This window comes from Typopeltis vanoorti, chromosome 10, assembly GCF_054136105.1.
Source record: "Typopeltis vanoorti isolate ZY-2024b chromosome 10, IOZ_Tvanoo_1.0, whole genome shotgun sequence".
NCBI classification, from domain to species: Eukaryota; Metazoa; Arthropoda; class Arachnida; order Uropygi; family Thelyphonidae; genus Typopeltis; species Typopeltis vanoorti.
The window spans coordinates 4,742,386-4,764,032 of NC_143558.1; the positions used below are offsets into that span (position 1 = coordinate 4,742,386).

The window sequence follows — 21,647 nt, forward strand, 5'->3', positions numbered from 1 at the left end:
ATTTGAAATTGAAAGTGATCACCATTTAGTTTTGAGCAGGAAAAATTGAATTTCATATTGAAAAGAAGAACATTTAAGAAAGTTTTAAAGAAAATAAAAGTTGAGCAGCTCTCAGATGTGAACTGTAGACTAAAATACACAAACATTATTCAAGACAAAATGAAAGAGCTTGAGAACAGGAACCAAACTTGAAGAAAACATTGACTGATTCAGCCAGAGAGGAATGTGGTGAGGTTGTCTGCAAGGATAGAAAAATTACAACTCCATGGTGGACACAGGGAGTTAAAGAGGCAGTCAAGGAAAAGAAGAAAGCATATCGAGAGTTCATGGCAAATAAGTCAGCTTGTGCTCTAAGAGAATACAGAGACAAATGTCAGAAAGCTAAACACTGTAAAATTAGCTAAACAAAAGTCATGAGAAGGCTTTGGAATGAACATAGAAAATAAATATCAAGAAGATGGCAAGACATTCTGAAGCTGTTGAAAAAGCTCAGAAATGGAAGAAAGAGTGTTGTGAAAGGAATGTATCAGTAACAGCACAGTAGTAAAATACCCTCAACAGGCATGCAATCAGGAATATGTATTCATACTTGAAGTAGAAAAAGCCATCAATAGCCTGAAATGTGGAAAGGCAGCTGGAGAAAATGATATTTGACCAGAAATGAGATATAAAAGTTTTACAGTGGCTGCACTGCATAGTTCAGAAGGCTACGACAGAGGAACAAATTGCAGATGATTGGAGTAGAGCTCTCATAGTATCCATATATAAAAAGTGAAATAAAACTAAATGTGAGAATTACACAAGTACTACCCTACTGAGTGTTCCTGGTAAGATTTATGCAAGTATATTTGAGTATTGTTAAACGGATGAAGATCGTGGAAGGGAAGCTTGGCCAAATAGCGGCTGTCAGGATCAGATTTTCACTTTAAGACAAAGAGCTGAGACATCATGGGAATATAACAGAGATCTGTATTTAAGTTTTGGATCTGGAAAAGGCATATGCCAAGGTGCCAAGAGAAAAGCTATTCAAAACACTACAGTTTGATATTGATATTGAAGTATTGCTGATTTTTAGTGAAGATGGTAAATTAAATATGGAAATAGACAACAGAATCAACAAAGCCAATATGGTAGAAAGTCAACTGAATAAATTTATATGGAATAAGAGAGAAATTAGTCCAAACAATAAATTAGCTGTATACAAGATGGTGTTCAAATCAATTTTAACTTATGGATCTGAGAGCTGGATTAGAAATAAAACACTTTACCACCAAAGACTAGAGACTGCAGATAATGAGAGTCCTGAGAAAGATTAGGGGGCGTGAACAGATGTCATCAATGGCAATATCATATTAAATACGAGAATATTAGGAAAGAACTTGACATTGTTAACATCCAGGAATGTCTTAGCAGAGCTAATCTCAGGTAGTATGGTCACTTAAACAGAATGGGAGAGGAAAGATTTGAAAACAAGTGTTGTCTGCCATGTTGGCAGGAAAAAGACCCAGATGGAGACAAAGATATAGGTGAATTGATGCAGCAATGGAGACCAAGATACAGGTAGATTGATGCAGTAAAAAGTACCTTAGAAGACAGAAATATAAGATCTGACAATGTTGGAGTCTTGAGAGGTAACAGATTGGTTTCGAGAAAATTGTAGATAGCAAGTTAGTGGTGATGCAAGTTTTTCATGTAATATTATCATATCCTGTACACCCCTGCGGGGTACATGTAAGGAATCTGATGATGAAAAAAATATTTTTTTTTTCAAAAGTGGCTACTTTAATAACATTTTTATAATTAGTGGCATTGTTGGCACTGCTTTATAATACTATCTGAATTTCAAAAGAGAATTTACATTCTAACAATTACAACAATATCTGTCAAATAGTCACTTCAAATTATAGTCAACCTCCTGCTTCTCATATTTAAAAAAAAGTGAGCCAAATATGGCTCACTTTTGACAGGGAACAACTGTTGCTTAAGAGTTAGTTGTGCAATGAGAGGCTTCTTTTAATCAACAGAAAAAAACAAAAGAAATAAGTAATACTATTTAAGACCATATATTTCAGCCTGAACGTTACCGGTCATCATCAGCGAGCGACAACAGTTAATTACAAAGTAGAATGTGAAAAATGGATTTGAAAAAGAGCCACCTGATATTATACATAAAATAATGCAATGGCATAAATGAAGGAATATTGCAATATTAATTATTCATTAGCTATTAAAAAATATTGGTATGATTAAAATAAGACATTCCCATATCTTAGATACAGAGAGGCAGTCATTCCGATTTAAGTTCGAAGGTGAAGTAAGGCCCCAGTGCTTTCTTTAGACAAACGTTTAATTTTATACCAATATCAATGAAGTAAGCGTGTTTTGGGCTATAGATATTATTGTGGTCTGTACCTATTCCATGCTCGTCAAAGCCAGATTTCTCAGATTTCCTATCCTATCTTTCCCATCCATCACTCAGGGCAGTTTGAGTCCCCCCATTCCCTCCCAACGAGGAGCTTATGACAAATTAATGCAGCCAGTTCATCACTCCACTGCTGCTGCATCCCCTAATGGCAGTATTCATGATTCTAATCCATGCATGTTGCAAATTCCCTCAGTTATACCATTGCATTGTTTTATGTATAACATCATTTGGCTTCTTCAAATCAATCCATTGTTTGTTTGCATTCTACCTTGTAATTAACTATTGTTGCCACCAAAGATGGCCTGGATTATACAGCCTTAAATAAATAGTATTACTTATTTCTTGTCTTTTGTGTTAATTAAAAGTAAGAAACAACTATTATTTAAATTAAGGGGATATTAAATCCCACATTGTTTTAAAACTGAATAAGAAACAGAATCAGAGAATCAGAGTTTCATGCCGAATATAGTAAACTATAAAAGTATCGGTGATTACTAGCATGAGCTAATGCAAGTAGTCCTAGTATGTAGTACAATCTTGGGCAACTTGCAGTAAAGGTGGTAAAGTTCTGATTGCTATTCTTGGCATTTTCCATAATGTAAAAACACATTTCCTAGGAAATGTACGCTGTTGAGAGGTCACTACTCAGACTGGTTTCAGCCTTTATTGAAGCTTCATCAGTGAGTAGCTGGACCAAATAAATACCAAAGGTATTTATTTGGTCTAGTTTAATTTATATTTAAGTAACTTAATGGTTGCACCTTTTTTGACAACTCATATAGCAGAGTATATAAGTTCTTTTCGCTATACCCTTTGGTCTTTTATTTGGTCTATTTATTTATTTATTTATTTGGTCTAGCTACTCACTGATGAAGCCTCAATAAAGGCTGAAACCAGTCTGGGTAGTGACCTCCCACCATAATGTAATAACATCATACATTTCCTAGGAAATGTGTTTTTACATTATGGAAAATACCAAGAATAGCGATCAGAACTTTACCACCTTTGCTGCGAGTTGCAAGAGATTGTACTACATACTAGGACTACTTGCATTAGCTCACACTAGTAATCGCCGATACTTTTATAGTTTACTATATTCGGCATGAAACTCTCTGATTCCAATCTCTGAGTTTCTTATTCGGTTTTAAAACAATGTGGGATTTAATATCCCCTTAATTTAAATAATGTTTATATCGCCGAAATGAAGCCTATTGGCTCTTTATATTTAAGAAACAACTATATTTGAAATCTGACTGAAAGTGGTTGAACAATGTGATTCATTAAGTGTCTGTGAAGGAAGCAACTCTTTACAACTTATCACTTTTTTAGTTTAAGTTTTTCAGGAGAAACTTTGGTAGTAGCAAATTAGGTTGAAATCTTTTTAACTGATTTCAACCCATTTTGCAAATTGGGTTGAAATCAGTTAAACACAACTCAGAAGAAACCAGTTCATTTTTGTCCATTGAGCTGAACTTTTAAGAGAACCTGAAGTGGTGCCAAAAACAGTTGAAAGATATGGCCTGTAAAGGACTCTGCAAAAAAGCTGCATGCCTCTCCCCATCACTCCCCCCCCCCCCCCAGTCTTGTCTGAACAAACAGAATTGACATAAGAAATAATTGAATTCTCTAAATTAAGAATTTGGGAAGCAAGCCAACTTCTGTCTAATTTCTCTGGATTCTTCAGTAGCATAAGAAAAAAACTATGCTTATACTCTTATGCTACTAAAAGATTCTGAGGTGATATTCAAACAATTTGGTCAAAACTGAACTGTGACTTCAAGGGCCCTTTCTCTGACTAAATCTTCATATTTGAATGCACTTCATATAGCAGTTTGGTATCTGACCAAAGGAGCTGATGTCTAGCTTCTGTTCTCTGTAGTATCAATCCTTTGCTCTGAGATAAACCAACAACCACTTTAAAGTTTAGATGTCATACTCTTGTAGTTTGTGACCTTCAGCTTGCAGAACATTTCTTTCATATTTTCTGCATTTAACATAAAAAAACATGGATATATTCATAAAAGATCATAGTATTTCTGCAATTCCATCTACCTGCAATGAAATACTATCTAGAAACTGAGTTGTAAGAGTAACCATTTTAAAGCTGTACTCTCAAAAAGAAATAATGATGGGTCCCTTCATGATGCATTAGGTAATTTTGAAAACATCACTCATAAGAAATAGGGAGAAAATAAATTGGATTTTTGCTGTGGAAATCAAACATGGTTTTGAGCCGCTTCAAGCATAATGAGCTATGCAGTATTGCACAGAGGTGAAGAAACCATCTACCACTGAGCACCTAGTATCACAGAGGCATGACCCTCCCTCTGAGAGGTATGGATGCCACACCTCAACTCCTGCCTATGTTAGTTGAATCCCAAATCCCAAATTATAATTTTCATCCATGTTTAGCATTATTTATTAATTTTTTCCATTTTCTTCTACAGGTTTAATATTTCACCAGTCTGACTTTTACAAAGGTAAGCCTGTTAAATATAAATTAACATGCCAAGAGGCATTAAACAGTCAGACTCAAAGAACTAAATGAGAAAGCAATAATGTGTCATATTAAACCTGTAGAAGAAAATGGAAAAATTAATAAATAATGCTAAACATGGATGAAAATTCCCTGGATTCAAAAACCATAGAGACAATGTTATGGGGGGGGGGGGGAATCATGTAATAAACTACAGTCAACTCTTATTATAGCAAGCTTATAGGGTCAAGGAATAATTTATTATAGAGAATAGTTCACTATAGTGATTTTTTTTTTTTTTTAAAATAGAATACCATTATTCCTATGGTTGCTCTGGGAGTGAGTTTGTTAAACAGATGTTTGCAAGTTGACTGGCAAACTAAACAAACAATTCTTGGTCCCTATGACTGTTATAGCAAAAGTCAACTGTATGTATGGTGAAGATAGGCCATGTGCTACATTGTAAAAACTTTTTTCACTTGGTTATAAATTAAATTAAAAAAAGAAAAAAAAATTATATTCTTGTTTAATCCTTTATCCAAGTGTAAGCAAACAAAGTTTGCACGTGAAGTATCTTCACGACTAGGCTCCTTATATATTGCACACCAACTGCCTTAGTATGTATCCCATAATGCAAAGCACATCCTTTCAGGTGTGTATAATGCTATGCATTATGGGAAGGGCCATTACCCAGACCTGTTTCAACTTTTATTGAAGTCTCATCAGTGGGAGCCAATCCAAAAAAACCAATGTTGAAGTAATGCAGAAGTCACATGTCTCCCATATATAAGTAGTGAAAAGGTCCAATACTTTATTATTAAAATATTCTTCATTAGAGCTAGTTGTAGGAAGTTTTTGCACTTAGTTATAAATTTAATTATATAAAGTCAAGACCTTTTATTCTTGCTTAATCCTTTATCCGAGTGTATAGCATAATACACACCTGAAAGGATATGTGCTTTGCATTATGGGATACTAAGGCAATTATCGAGAAGTCATTAGCCTCTCTATATATACAAGTAGCATAGTCATGGGGAGACCTTACATGCAAACTTTGTTTGCTTACACTTGGAGAAAGGATTAAACAAGAATATAATTTCTTGGCTGTTTTTTAATTAAAACTATGGGCTACAACTGCAGTGGATGACCAATATCTCCAATAATTTCTCTCTCTCTCTCTCTCTCTCTCTGAAACAGGAGTACTATCCTGAATCAGCTACGACCTGATCTCGTGTTGGCTACACGACAATTGGTATCTGCTCCAAATGTATGCAGAAGGCTTCACAAAGGTAGTCTGTATGCTAGGCAGCCAATCATTTGTGTACCCCTATCTCCATCGACAGGAGAAAACGCATGAAATGGACCAGGCTCCACATCAACTAAACTCGAGGTCAATGGGGCTCTGTATTGTTTACAGACGAGACACGGTTTGCTCTACAAAGCTATACCAGGCTTGTTGTGATTTGGAGAGAATTAGGAACATATTATTATTCTTCTAATATCTGTGAAAGGGACACTTATTGTGGAGGTAGTGGGATGGTTTAGGGAGGCATCTCAGCAGCCTGGGTGAATACATGGACCTGTATGTGCTTCCTAGCAGAACCACGAATGCTACAACTTATAGAAACAAGGTCCTAGATCCTTATGCTCATCAGTATGCAACAAGGGAGACATTTATCCTACAAGACGATAATGCTTGTCTTCACTGAGTGAAGTTCATGAACCAATATCTTCAAGAAGATACTTGTGTATGGACTGGCCAGCCAAGTTTCCTGACTTTAATCCTATTGAGCATGTCTAGGATGCACTAGGTCAGGGATGGCCAACCTATGGTGCATGCACCAAAAGTGGCACACTAGATGATTAGAAGTGGTGCAATGGACCCTAATGATAATAATAAAAAAACTAAGCCTATTTATGCAAAAAGTATTAATCAAAAACTGATTCATAGAAAAAATGCTAAACTTAGTAATTATTTTTAGTGATTTTATTGTTTCGTGCTCATCCTTCTTGTTTGATCAAGAGGCATCATGTGTTAACAGCGGTGCATCACAGGTTTTTGTCAATTTACAATTGATACTCGTGAACTACAGAGTTGTGCTTTTTGTTCGTCCTTTGTGAACATTTGCAGTGCACTTTATTGAAAAATTAAGCCTTGTTTTTATATTAAATCAATATATCATGCCTATATTAACATACACTATCTACCAATAATTGTTCGGACACTTAAGCAATTTACAATTGATTAGGTGAACCCTAATATCAGGTATGTCCACCTTTGGCTTTGATCACCTCCTGCACCCTTTGAGGGAGGCTTTCCACCAATGTGCAGCAGACATCAGGTAGAATTTGTCTCCATTCCTCCATCAAAGCAGCACTGAGTTTAGTGACAGATCAAGGACATGCTGCTCTGGGACCTCAATCCCTGCTCCAATTTGTTCCACAGGTGTTTTCGATGAGGTTGAGATCAGGACTCTGCACAGGCCAGAGCAGTCGTTTATCACCAATCTCTTCATACCATTCCATAATCACTGCAGCTTCGTGGCATGGGGGCACGAAGTCTTCTTGATAGTAACACCAGTCCATTCAATAAAACTCCACAGTATAGGCAGTGCCTGATTATACAGAATATCAAGGTACTGAGATGCCTTCATGGAACCACAAATAACGACCAATAAGTGGTCCTACTCTAAACTAGCTGAATGAAGCCTTCATGGAACCACATTACTCCTCCAACACCAAACTTTACTGTGGGTACAACACACTGTGGTAACAAGCATTCACCAGGCTGCCTCCACACCCTGCCATCAGACTGGAAACAGGTGAACCTTAATTCATCGCTCCAGAGTACCATTTTCCATTGGTCAATTGTCCAGTTCACATGCTCTTTGCACCAGGCTAGACAAACCGCCTTGTTCATTGTTGTGATGTTCAGCTTGTGTGCTGCCCTTCCGTGAAATCTCAGTAAATTGAGTTCTTTTCGTATAGTATTAGTGCTCACCATGATGTTACTGAGGATAATCTGTGCCCATCGTAGCTGGTTTTTGCATGCCACCCATTTTAACACCCTCCTGTCCCTTTCAGTCATTTTCGGTGGCCACTCTTATGCCGGAACATCTCCATTTGTTGATCACATTGCCAACTGTTGATTCTGGATACTCCAGTTGAGTGGCAATGGCATGTATGGACATGCTACAAATGTGATAGCCCACAATGACACCTCTCTCGAAGTTGCTGAGTTCACATCATGTTGCCATACCACCTGTATTCAACTGCTATGATGAAATACTGCTTCCTACTATATGTAGACTGGTTTTTATGTTATTAACAAACCTGGAATGTTCCATAACTTCAATTAACAGGGGGTGCCCAGACAATTATTGGTAAATAATTTATTTTTACAGGGAGTTTTTAAGGGTACAAGGGTTGTATGGTGCATGGTTCATAAAAAGTTGGCCACCCCTGCTCTAGGTAGGTGTGTTGCTGCTTTCAACCACTCTCCCTAAAATATTGAGGGATTTAGGAGAGCTTTGCTGGAGCAATGGTTGGTATATTACTAACTGAGCTCCTGAATACTATTATAAAATCATACAACATGAAATTCAACATTTCATGTTGTATGTACAACACTTGCATGAAACATCATTGCAAGTGCCGTATTGCCATGAGAAATTATCATATTCCTTACTGAGGTACTTAGACAACTTCATTTTTACCTCTTTTTTTTGGATCATCTGTCTTCATGTATCCATTTGTTAATGAAGTAACTACTGTTTTACAATTTTTATAGGTGTTTCTTTCACATCTCATATCATACAGTTTTTGAGTTATCATGATTTTTCTCTTTGTCCCTTAATTTATGGAAACCAGTATATATGACTGTTATTGGACATTTTTAAGATTTCACTATCAGACAATTTAAATTGTCTGATAGTGAAAAATTACTTCAAAATTACTGTGTCTTCAGCAGCAGGCAGGATCCTGTGATACTAATTTCATTACAAGGTAAAAGCTAGTAAGCAATTCCTACCAGAGGTATGAGAAAGATATGCAATATCTATTAAACAATAGCCTCATGCTGGGATAAGGAATGCACTAATAAGGCCAATAATAGAATATGTAGCACCTATCTGGTCACCTTCGGCTTCATTGGTAAAGGAAAAATTAGACAAAGTACAAGCAAAAGCATCCAAGATTATCATTGGTGCAGTCTCATCCAATAACAACATCAGAGCCCAACAGTAATGTGGGCTTGACCTGCTGGAGGACAGACGAAAATTTGCCACCATAAAATTCATTAATAATATCAGAAGCTACCAAAGCGATCATATCTCCCTAAAAACTTATGAACATTGGAATCAAAAATGTAGACTTCACAGATCATCAACTTTACAATATGATGACACTATCAGGAAGGAAATAGGTCTTGATCAGCTAAATGTCCACACAAACAAAGAATCTCTATTTTCCAGTCCTTTACCTCCATATACCTCCATAAATCTAAACTTTACCAAACCCTGTACAAAAAAGGAATCAAAAGAAATGCTCAAAGAAAAAGGCCTAAATACTATCAACCTTCTTTCATCCTCCAAACAGGTTATTTGTTATACCAACGGATTGTCAGACCAATGATTAATGGGGTGCTGGTGTTCTCCTTCTACTCCCAAAAGGTGAAAAACTTTCAATAAAAGCTAGATAACGGAGAATTGCCTCCAATTTTACCAGTGAACTTCATGCAATAAATAAAGCACTCGAAGCCTACTTAAAATTATCATCATCTCAACAATCAGAGGGAATTAAAGAACAATTGCTCTATACAAACAAAATCATCGACATAGCCAAAGCAGTTCAAGGAGCACATGGAAATATCTAAGACTCTTCAAAGGATAAGACAACAACAAAAACCTCATGCTGGGATAAAGCATAATATATTCCATTTGAGATCTCATTATCTTTTATTAACTTAACCAGTTTTTATTTTATTTGCAAAAGAATATTAAAAAGATATAGCTTTGCAACCCAAGAGCAATGAATACTTACAACTCTTGAAGTGCAGTCATTATACCAGACTAATAACACAAACTGAAAAGTACATATTTCCATTTATTTTTAAGATTATACTAACACACACACAACTGTTTCAAACTTACTGGCATTAGGAAAATAATGCATTTTGCAACAATGCCATTTTCTTGCTCTGCTAATCTTTGCTTATTGCTTTTGAGATGTAATGCCACTATCATGGGTCCATATCTTCTACTACCACTACTCACAGTCCATAACAAGACTACTGGTACGAATACAGTGACATCTTAATTTGCACGAGGGTTACGTTCCAGAACACTCAGACAATTTAATTTGTGCATAATATAAATAATCACACACAAACAGATAATAAGCCTATGAGAGTAACTTTTTCATCGTAGCTATATGACCTTTTCTTTGGTTTAAAGATTGGTTTGTTCTAAAGAAAATGAGCAACCAAAGAGTAAAAAAAAAAATGTGCACTTTTGATCAATGTATATAGTACAACACTAACAACAACTGAGAGAGAGAGAGAATGGGGTTAAGGATGGCTTTGGGCAGATTGATGAGAGAGTAATCATCAGATTCAGTTCTCTTGATTTTGGATAAGACAGGTATATGTGTGTTTGGGAGAGTGCAGGTAGGTCAATATGGGAGGTGGAGGATTTCACTTGACAAACAAAATTGCACTGGCCTCTCATGATGATTCCCATAAATTATAATAAATATGGTTGGCACACATTAGATTTGCATAATTTAACCTTGCATAAACTAACTGGTCACTGTAACCAGAAGACAGCCTTCACAAAATCTTATAATCACTATTGACTTAAACTTTGACTTCATCTCTGTAAAGAGATGTGTTTATGCAATTTATTCTGTATTATTTTTTTTAGTTCCTGGAGCAAGTCATTCAAGGGACTGCCTACATTAACAGGCTATTAGATCTATTAAGTGACAAACCAAACGAGTTTCCTTCAAATCTTTGTTATGATATCTCCTAGACCAGCAAAAGAACTAATTCTTTGTCTCATTTCAGAATTTGTGATATGATCAATGTCTGGTATTTTTAGGAGTCTGTAACACCAACATTTCAAATGTAAGCCAAATTTTGGTTCCTGTCTATCACTGAAGAAAAGCAATAAGTAGCCTTTATATAAGTGATAATTGCCCCTCTCATACTGTACAATCCAGAAGTGCTACATTAGTGTGATAAAGTTTAGTCAAAATGAAATAAAAATTTATAATAAACTTTTGGCAACTATTACTATATACAAAAGAATGAGAAAAAAAAATGCATTACCAACATATGAGCAAGTTCTAGAACTCTTCCAGCAGTATCTACAGCAATCAGAACATTTCCACCATTTCTTAAGGTCTGAAGGATGTTAGCTATAAAAAAATAAAATAAAAATAAATAAGTCAATTTGTTTTGCAGATTTAAGTTGTATTTGTTGACCATGCATTAGGTAACAAATCTATCTGTGACAGTGTAATGGCATGAATGCCACCAATTCCTACTTTTCTGCTCAATTAACTTACATATGATATGTCAGTTACATTTTATTTCTCAAAGTTCTGGAAATTCTGGAACAATCTTATTCTGCACTTTCAATTTACCACTCTCTACACAATACTACCCTTCTTAAGTTCCCCAACAGTTATTTTCTAAGCATTCTCTGTTGTTAATCCACAATGCTGCATGCTGTCATGCACATCATATTGGTCACATCTAGGTTCCTCACTCAATGCTTGCCAATATGGCTGTCAACATGTGCCTTTGTCCAAGGTAAATATCGACTAAAAAACTACTGAAATATTATTATTCCAACCTTTTCTTGATCTGTTCTAACATCAGCAATAGTAAGCACACATTCTATACATAATTATTCACATTTTCATTCGTATGCAGCCAAAACTATTATTTCGAATACTTTACAACACACACATCACACCATCATCAAATTCCTGATATGTACCCTCAGGGGATGTATAGGATAATTATGATAGTACTACATGAAAAGTTACGCCAATACTAAGCTCCAATCAACAATTTTGCTCCAAATTAATCTGTTATCGGTAAAGACTCCAACATTATCAGATCTTATATTTGCCTTTTAAGGCACATTTTACTGTATCAATGCATCTATATCTTGGTCTTCCTCTGAGTTTTTTCTTCCTGCCAACCTGACACAGAACATTTGTTTTGCTAATTTTTCTCTCCCATTCTGTTTAAGTTACATACAACCTAAGATTAATTCTATTAACACATTCCTGAATGCAAACAATGACAAGTTCTTTCCTAATATCCTCATTTTTAATGTGATACTGTCATTGATGCCATCTGTTCAATTTACTAATCTTTCTAAGAGCTCACACATCAGAGTCTCCAGTGTTTGATGAAGTGTTTTATTTCTAACCCAGCTTCTCATATCTATAAGTTAAAATTGTTTTGACTTATTCAACTGACTTCCTACCATACCAACTTTACTAATTATGTTGTCTATTTTTGTATTTAATTTACCATCTTCACTAAAAATTATGCCTAAATAGTTGAAATGTTTTACTTGTTCTATAGGTTAACCTTTCAGGATACAGTTGATGTTTTCAATGTTTCTGTCTATTTTTATTGTCTTTGTCTTTTTAATACTGATTTTCATACCAAATTTATTACAACGGCTATTCAATTTAGCCAGGGAATTTTGCAGACTTGTGCTGGATTTATTCAGAAGTACAACACCATCTGCATAAAGTAAAGAGCTAAGATTAACATTGCCAATTTTGATATTAGATTTAATACCACTTTCCTTCATAATGGGATCCATATAGATAATAACAGTGGAGATAAAAGAGATAAGTTTCTTCTTGGCACCTTGTCATATACCTTTTTCACATCTACAAAACTTAAATACAGATCCTTGTTATATTCCCAAGATTTCTCAACTATTTGTGTTAAATTGAAAATCTGATTAATCCAACTTGACTTCAACAATTTTTCTTAGCCATTTCTCAAGTATACTTGCATAAATTTTACCAGGAACACTCAGAAGGGAAATACCTCTGTAATTCTAACATTCAGTTTTATTTGCCTTTTTATAGATGGGTACTATGAGAGTTCTGCTCCATTCATCTGGAATTCAATCCTCTGACCAGGTCTCCTGAATTATGCAATAAAGACACTGTAAACTTTTATACCTCTATATTGGAGCATCATCATCATCATCATCATCATCATCAAATTCCTGCCATGTACCCTCAAGGGGAGCATTTCTGGCTGAATTTCATCTACTCCAGCTGTCTTTCCACATTTCTGGAAATGTGGAAAAATAACTGAATACATATCCATACTACTTCAAGTATGGTTATGTATCCTGACTGCATTTTTGTTAGGAGTTTTCTACCACTGTACCGACACTGCTTGTTTTATTTAGCAGTCTTTCAAAGTATTTACTCCAGACACCTAGAATATCTTTATCTTCAGTTTTCATGTCACCTTTATCGTCTCTGATTCCTTTTACAGTATAATTTTGCTATATTTCTAATCATTTTGAATAGCCTCCAGAATATTCTGCCACCTTCCTAATATTTATTTTCTATGTTCTTATCTGGTGGCAGGATGAAAGTAAAAAGTGCAAGAGGACAACCAAGATCTATGCGGACTGATGCAGTTCAAAATAGAAGACTGAAATATAAGATCTAACAATTAAGTTTAATTTGGAGGAAAACTGACAAACACAGTAAAGACATTACTATTATAGTATCCTGTATACTTCCAAGAGTGTGTGTACAGGATACCATTGGGAAGCAGTAATTTGATAATAATTATGAAAAATAACATGGACAACCTCCCCATATTTTACAAGTCCAGAAAATTTAGAACTATGATTACCACTGAAACAACAGGACTTTACAATCACATACAACCAACATGTAAGGAACCGCAAAATATTACTCTGTAAAATTAGGTATGCAGAATTCTAATCACAAAAGATTTACCTCCTCAGTATGATACTTTTTGGGAATCAATTAAGATGGAACATTTAGAACAAGTAAACTTCAATGGGACAGTCGATTTCAAGTCTCAAAAGCCAACAGAATTAATTTTTGGTAACAGAAAAGCAGAGATATACAAGTGAAGCAATTTATACTCTTTTACAATTAGCTGAATTAATGTGGAAGCCCCCCCCCCAGATATCTTGACTGCTGTTTTATAGACTTTAAGCAAGCATTTTACTCAATAAGTAGAAATAAACTGCTTGACATTTTAGAACAAAAAATACTCAATATCATCCTCTAGTGCTATAAAAACACTATGCAACAATAAAATTTGTAGCAGTTGAAACTTCTGAAATACCATTGGAGAGAGGCACCATGCAGAGATGTCTGCTTTCATCATATTTGTTTAACCTGTGTAGAACTAGTAAAATAGTCTGTTCCAAAAAACATGGGAATAACTGAATGAAAAAAAAAAAAAAATTACATAATATAAAATGTGCAGATGATATAGTATTATTTACAAGTAATAAAGAAAACTTAAAGTACATGACTGAAAACCTACATAAAAACAGTAAAGACTATGCAATGCAGATAAATTTTAGTAAAACCAAAACAATGGCAATAAGCAGAAATGGAGAAGATCTTAACTTAGAAGAGGAACTAAACAGGAACAAAGTAAAAAAATTCAATTACTTAGGCACATTGATCACAGACAGGTTAAGTCACAAAGAAACTATTAAGCATGGAATAAGTCTAGGATGGTCTACTATGACCAAAGTTACAAATATATGGAAAAATACACATCTTTCCGAAGAACTTAAAATCAAAGTATACAGTTCAATGGTGCTCCTCACAGTTCTTTTTTGGGCATAGACTTGAGTTATCAAACAGAAGGAAGAACAAAGATTAACAGGCTTTGAGAAAAATAAATAAAACATCATGGACTGAAATGAAAACTAATCAGGAGATCAGAGCAAAACCATTATAATGGTATGCACATATGTATGGAATACCTACTAACAGAATTCTCCAAAATGGAGGAGTAGAAGGAAAGAGACTATCAGGAAGACCTAGAAGGAAATGGAATAGAAAACATCAAGAGTGGTCTGAAGTCTTACAGAAGTTTAAATAACCTGGCTGCCAATAGATTGGGCTGGAAAGTTATTGTTCATGGTAGCTTCAACCCACCTTAGGTAGATGATGAACAGAAAAGCCCTGAAATTTACAAGAACTAGTTATAATCCTCTTGAGAATAGCTAAAACAATACTTGACCTCAAGTTATATTCATTTGCATGCCTTAATTTTTATTTATTCTCGATTCTTCATTTATTTCTGGTTTAATAGGTTGACTCAGATATGAGTAGAGGATATGAACCAACTTGTTAATTAGATACTGGGTTCAATAACATGGTGAGGCAAGGAAGTAACTACCTCAGGGAACCACATAAAAAAAAAGGACTAGTTGCTACCTGAATTCTCTTGAGAATAACTAAAACAATACTTGATATCTGCCAAAGGCAGCAAACTATCTATTGACATTTCAATTTACAATCAAAATATCAAATGTAAATTGCTTCAAATGAAGTTTAATTTTTCTGTTCCAAGTATAATTTCTCCACAAACTCATGCCACCTGAATAACACTAGCCATAAAAAAAAAAAAAAAAAGAGAGAGAAATGTTAGTTCACTTTGGCATAATGTTATTCAAATACTGAAAGTTATTAGCTTAAAAAAATAATAATAATAAGCGCTCCTTATTTAATTGCTTACTGAGTACATGTTAACAGATATGAAAAAAAAAATCTTAAATAATTGCTAATAAACAAAAAATGTATATATAAACAATAATTAAATGACTGATATATACTCTTATGCAGGGCACAGTTATATTAAATTATTAATACAAAAATAGTTCTCAAACATGATGCTCTAAACTTTCTATGTAATATACAAAAATGGGAATCTCCATAGCTCAATCAAGAATATGGCTTTTCCCACTTAAAATTGTGGATTTTTCATTCTGCAAGACAAACAGAATAAATAAAAAATTTCAGGAAAAATAATTATCCAATTCTGATTATGAATGACAGCAAACAGAACACTTACTCATTAGTTGTTCATCCCTTTGTCGTCTTCTGGCTTGATTATAATTGGCATTGTATGCATCTGTTATTAGCAGAGCGGGTCGGCTTACTGATTCAAGGACACATCCATTTAGATGCCTTTCTTTCTTATGGTTGAAGTCTACAGCATATACAATATCTTCTTCACCGTCTTTAATAATCCTCCATAATGTTCCACCAATCATATGACCAGCCGGAAGAGGAGTAATTGAGATGCCTTGGCCTTTTCCTTAATATAAATTTTAAACAGTTAAATTTATTGAAAATTAAGAGTGAAATAAAATTAGAAATTAGAAAACTACCATTTGTAAGGCAAACTAAATTATCAGTTGTAATTATATACCTAACAGAAAAGTTATTACATAGACACAAACAAAAGGCAGATCTCAATTCTTTATGCTTTATGCATTTGAAAGATCAATCACATTCTTCTGTGATTAAATGACACCACAATTATTCTAAATTAACCTGAAATCATCACAACTGCATATTACCCTTATATCATGATCCTTCTTTTCAAAAATCAGGGGATTACCACTCTACCAGCTAAAGTGGATGATTGGTTTGTGTATTTGATTGGCTTTCTGTCTTATCACGTCATGACCTTACTTTTACATTAATTCCTCAATGGTGATAGCAGAGCCATTAAAGGATTAACTGTAGCAAAGTTTTCTTTTCATTAGCAAAACAAGTGTTCTCTGCCAGGTTGGCAGTGAAACGATCCAGAGGAAGACCAAGATACAAGTGGATTGATACGGAACAAAGTGCTTTAGACGATAGAAATATAAGATCTGATAATGTTGGAGTCTTGACAAGTAACAGACTGATTTGGAGGAAAATTGTAGATAGGAAATTAATAACGATGTAATTTTTTTTCATGTAGTACTATCATATCCTGTACATCCCTTGAGGGTACATGGCAGGAATTTGATGATGATGATGATGATGTAGTTTTCTTTTCTTTTACAATTTATCAATAATATTTTCTTTTGCAATTTATTTTATTTCTTTGCAGAAGATATAAAAACAAATTTCATGTGCGAAAATAAAATAATTAGATCAGCCTTAGCAATAAATTTATTCACCAGTAGCAAATTTGCTGTGTTATTTTTCAAATCAATGCAATGAAGCAATTCATGCTCTTTCATATTGCTGACAATATTGCAGAAATTATTTTTGTAAGTTGAAAATCATTATTATGGTAAATATTTATAAATGACATGATGTTTTCAAATAACATTTACTGAAATTAATATGATTTGCAAAATTCCATTTCATGGATCATCATATATGTAGGCATTCCATTTGCTATTTGTTGTTGTTCTTTATTTTTTATGAGAACAAATGATAGTAAACTGTGTTACTTGCTTTCTGAATGTGAAACTTTTTTTAAAAAACAGAAAATTTATATCCAGTAATGTTTCTGAAGAACAAACCAGTCTTTCTTTCATCTCTAGCATGACATTGCAACATGATTTAATTTTTAAGCATGCTCATTTGAATAATAATATCCAATGCTTGATTGCTGTAGATATGGTGAAAATGTCTGAAAATTTCCTATATAGATTCAAAATTTATGTTCAATTTGAAGAATTGCAACCCCCCCCACCCTCCTACTCAGGAAATGAATTATAAATAAATAAAAATAACTAATTTTTTACTTGTTCCATTTCCCGGATAGAATTTCACAGTGATTCAAATTCTATTACTTAATTTTACCATTTCATGGGAGAAAAAAAAGTATCTGTTGAAGGCAGGTGCTTCTATTTCTTTGCAATTTAATTCCATTCTTCCAGCCACTACCTTCTTTTCGTTTCATTTATTGAAAGTTTTTTTTTTTCACTTAGTTATACTATAAATTAAAGATGTATGGTTTCATCCTTTATCCAAGTGTAAGCAAACAAAGTTTGCACGTGAAGTAACTTCATACTGGGCTATTTGTTTATAGAGGTTAATGCCTTAGTATCCCATAATGCAAAGCATATATCCTTATGGATATGTATAATGCTTTGCATTATGGAAAGGGCTACTATCCAGACCAGTTTCAACCTTTATTGAGGTCTAATCAGTGGGAGCCAGACCCAGCAATGATACCATGGTTGAAGTAATACAGAAGTTATATTTCCACATACAAGTAGTCAAAAGGTAAGCTTATTACTAAATTACTCTGGATTAGAGATAGATATTGAAAGTTTTTTTTCGCTTGGTTATACTATAAATTAAAGATACTAAGGCAACTGATGCAAAAGTCATAGCCTCTATATACAAGTAGTCCAATCGTGAATTTACTTCACGTACAAACTTTGTTTGCTTACACTTGGATAAAGGATGAAACTAAGAATATAATTTCTTGGCATCTTTAAATGAATTCAACATGAATCTTAACTACTGCAGTAAGACTATCAAATTCACCAGATATAAAAACAAATTTCATACTACTCACACTACAAGACCTGATGACCCCACCAGAACTTTTTCACCAAAGGGTGTTGTAACTACATGAGCAGCAGAAAAAGACAAAAGACTGACATTATAGACCATGCAGCAACATTGCAGGCTGAGAGCAGTGCGAGTTATTTTCATGACAAATTACGTCCATAACTATGAAACATTACTTTCAGTAAATTATTCCTGCTTCTTTGATTTGCTTGTTTCTACACAAGGATGATGATGTGAAACGAATGATGTGAAAAGATATTACCTAATATCTTTCTTTTTAAATATGATTCTACCATTGATGGCACCTGTTCACTCCACTAATTTTTCTCAGAAACTTTTATATCGATGATCTACTTTATGATCCAATGCTGTATTTCTACCCAACTCTTAGATCCATAAGTTGAATTAATTTAAACAGTGTCTCGTATTCTGCCAGTTTAATGTTTTAGCTTTTCTATACAAATTTATGAAATTTATAAAGAATAAATTTGTTTTTTTTTTATCTATATAAATCTATTAATCTGGCTCCCCAACAAACCACTTTGATAATTCTATTATCTTTTATGTATTTATTTCACCATCTGCACTAAAAACTGTCTAAATAGCTGAAAATATTTTATTCTATGGTTTTTTACATTGGGAATGCAGTTGATATTTCCAATATTTGTTTTCTAAGTTTGTTGTCATTTTAGTGCAGATTTTAATATTAAATTTGTTACAACAGTTATTCAATTTAATTAAGTCTTGAAGACTTTTACTGCATTTATTCTGGAGTATAACATCATATATAAAAAGACAAGTTGAATTTCTTTGATATCAATTTTAATGCCATGTTCCTTCATTCATGCAGATTACGAATAACAGCAGTGATAATAACAACAATAATAAGAAGAATAACAGTGGTGCCTATACTGATTATAGATCAAACTAACTTCATAAATCTCTTTTAATTGTAATTGTCACTTTTCATAATTCTAATTGAGTCCCCATAGATGCTATGATACATTATAACAATGACACCCTTTGAGAGAAAAGTCCAGAACTGAATCCCATCTAGGACATGAAGAATCATTATAAGGGCTATTTAACAGGTCTCATATGGAGACAGCAGGATTCCTCTGTAACTTCAGTTTTTCCTTCAAGACAACCAAAGCTAGGGAATACATGCTGTTCACAGATAAATTTTGCAGATTGGATTAACTGTCCCATTTTAACATTAATTTTCTATGAAGCCAAGTTGCTTGGATAGGCCATTGTGAATTTACAGAGTGTACTAGAATATTAATTATAAAAAAACTTTTAATTAATACTTTCCTATATTTTGAAAATGTTACATTGCCATCTTCAGGGATCACAAACATGATATGTGCATGTAGGCACTAACACTGAGCAAATGAAGCTGAATAAAGGCAACAGAAATTGGGCTGACATTCATAATATGGTGTAATCGGTTTCATCGAAACCGATTACACCACACCTCAGCTTTAAAAAACTTTCCAAACCTCAAGAAATTTGGGCATGAGACTTCCCCAAATCAGGGAAGCATACATTTTAAGAATGTCAGCCCAAAGGGCAAGACAATCTAATTTAGCCCACTAAGGGTTCTAAACCAATGTTTAGAACTCTAGGTCCGATTTCTGTTGCCTTTATTCAGCCTCATTTGCTTAGTGTTAGCCTGCATGCACATATCATTGTTTTTTTGTGATCCCTGAAGATGGCAATGTAACATTGCTGAAATATAGGAAAGTATTAAAGTTTTTGATACTTAATATTCTAGTATATGTTGTCAATTCCTGAAAAATTAAAAGCTATGTATAACCAATGTATAAGCTTACCTACAAGAGTCATAAATTCATAATATACAACTCTTCTAACCTGTGAGGAACTGCTGATCATTTTGACCCAATTCCAAAATTTAGAAATTGATCATGCTGCATTTATGATGAATTGTTGTATAATCAACAGTTCATCATTTAAACTTTTGGATAATTACAAGTTCAATGCCATTTAAAAAAAAAAAAGCTGTTTAAAAATGGAATTGTTGATGGTTTATCTGAACCATACATTAAGTCTCTCAGTATAAAATACATGGGAAAAGTGAATTAGTTGTTGATGTAGCATGTTTATTAAGCTCTGACTTCAGTGATTCTTGTTCTATGCTGCTATGTTCTACTTTTCAATAAGAATACACTAAACACACTAATGGATGTGTTTGCTTGATGATTTATCTGTTTTTGGGTTGAAAAACATGGCTTCTTCCATGAGACCAGCTAATTCATCTTGAGTTGAAAAACCAGTATAAAGTTTCTTTGTCCCATAAATGGATTTCAATGTCTGTTCTTTCCAAATGAAAGGCATTTTTTTTTTTTTTTTTAAATATTGTTCCACTCACAAAGGTTATTTGCAAACCTATACTACAGTTTGTACTGTGGGTCAGCTAAGGATGTTTTTTTTTTTTTTTTTTTTTTTTTTTTTTAATCAACTTTATAATTTTTTTTACATTTTTAAAAAAATTATTTTTATCTAGTCAGGAAATCTTGTTCTAGAGACCAAACATGAAATTTTTTCAAGCCACTTCAGGCCTCCAATAAGTGGGGAAGTGGTCTCACACTGGGCAATGAAATTCATTTATGACCTGAAGAAAATCAAAAACCATGTCCATGGCAGGATTAGAACCTACAGCTTGTTGGTTGGAGACTGGGTATGCTTGACATTGTTGATATTGCAAGTTGCACATGCTCTTCAATGTGCTGTCTGTCATAACTGTTGTTAGCTTTGGTGAGTAATCTGTATGCCAAAAAGATAATATAATTTATATGCTGAATAAATTCAGCTTCATGTTCCATTAAGTTGAATTTTTCATGAAGTTGTATGTACACACACACACACACACACACACACACACACACACACACACACACACACACACACACACACACACACACACACAGACTACTGCTATGTGTTATTCAGTCTTGTAACAAATACGAATCATCACGCGCAATAAACACCCTAAGAAAATCTGCCCCCAATTTCTCACCCCCCCCCAAAACAGAAAATGTGAAGAAATGTATTTAATAAATAAATATTAAAATTATATACATGAATCCATGAATCACAGATTCATATGCATGATTTAAAAAAAAAAATCAGAAATAATAA

At 33.9% G+C, this 21,647-nt stretch overlaps 1 protein-coding gene across 5 annotated transcripts in view; it reads right to left on the bottom strand.

Moving 5' to 3' along the window:
* Cpsf100 (cleavage and polyadenylation specificity factor subunit 2) overlaps positions 1-21,647 on the bottom strand; it is a 325,511-nt gene that overhangs the window by 240,711 nt on the left and 63,153 nt on the right. For all 5 annotated transcript variants that reach the window (XM_090399663.1, XM_090399659.1, XM_090399662.1 and 2 more), the window contains exons 5-6: positions 16,030-16,275; positions 11,230-11,318 (exon numbers count right to left, since the gene is read on the bottom strand). In XM_090399663.1, the coding sequence (XP_090255789.1) occupies positions 11,230-11,318; positions 16,030-16,275 (335 nt within the window). The remainder of the gene's footprint in view (positions 1-11,229; positions 11,319-16,029; positions 16,276-21,647) is intronic.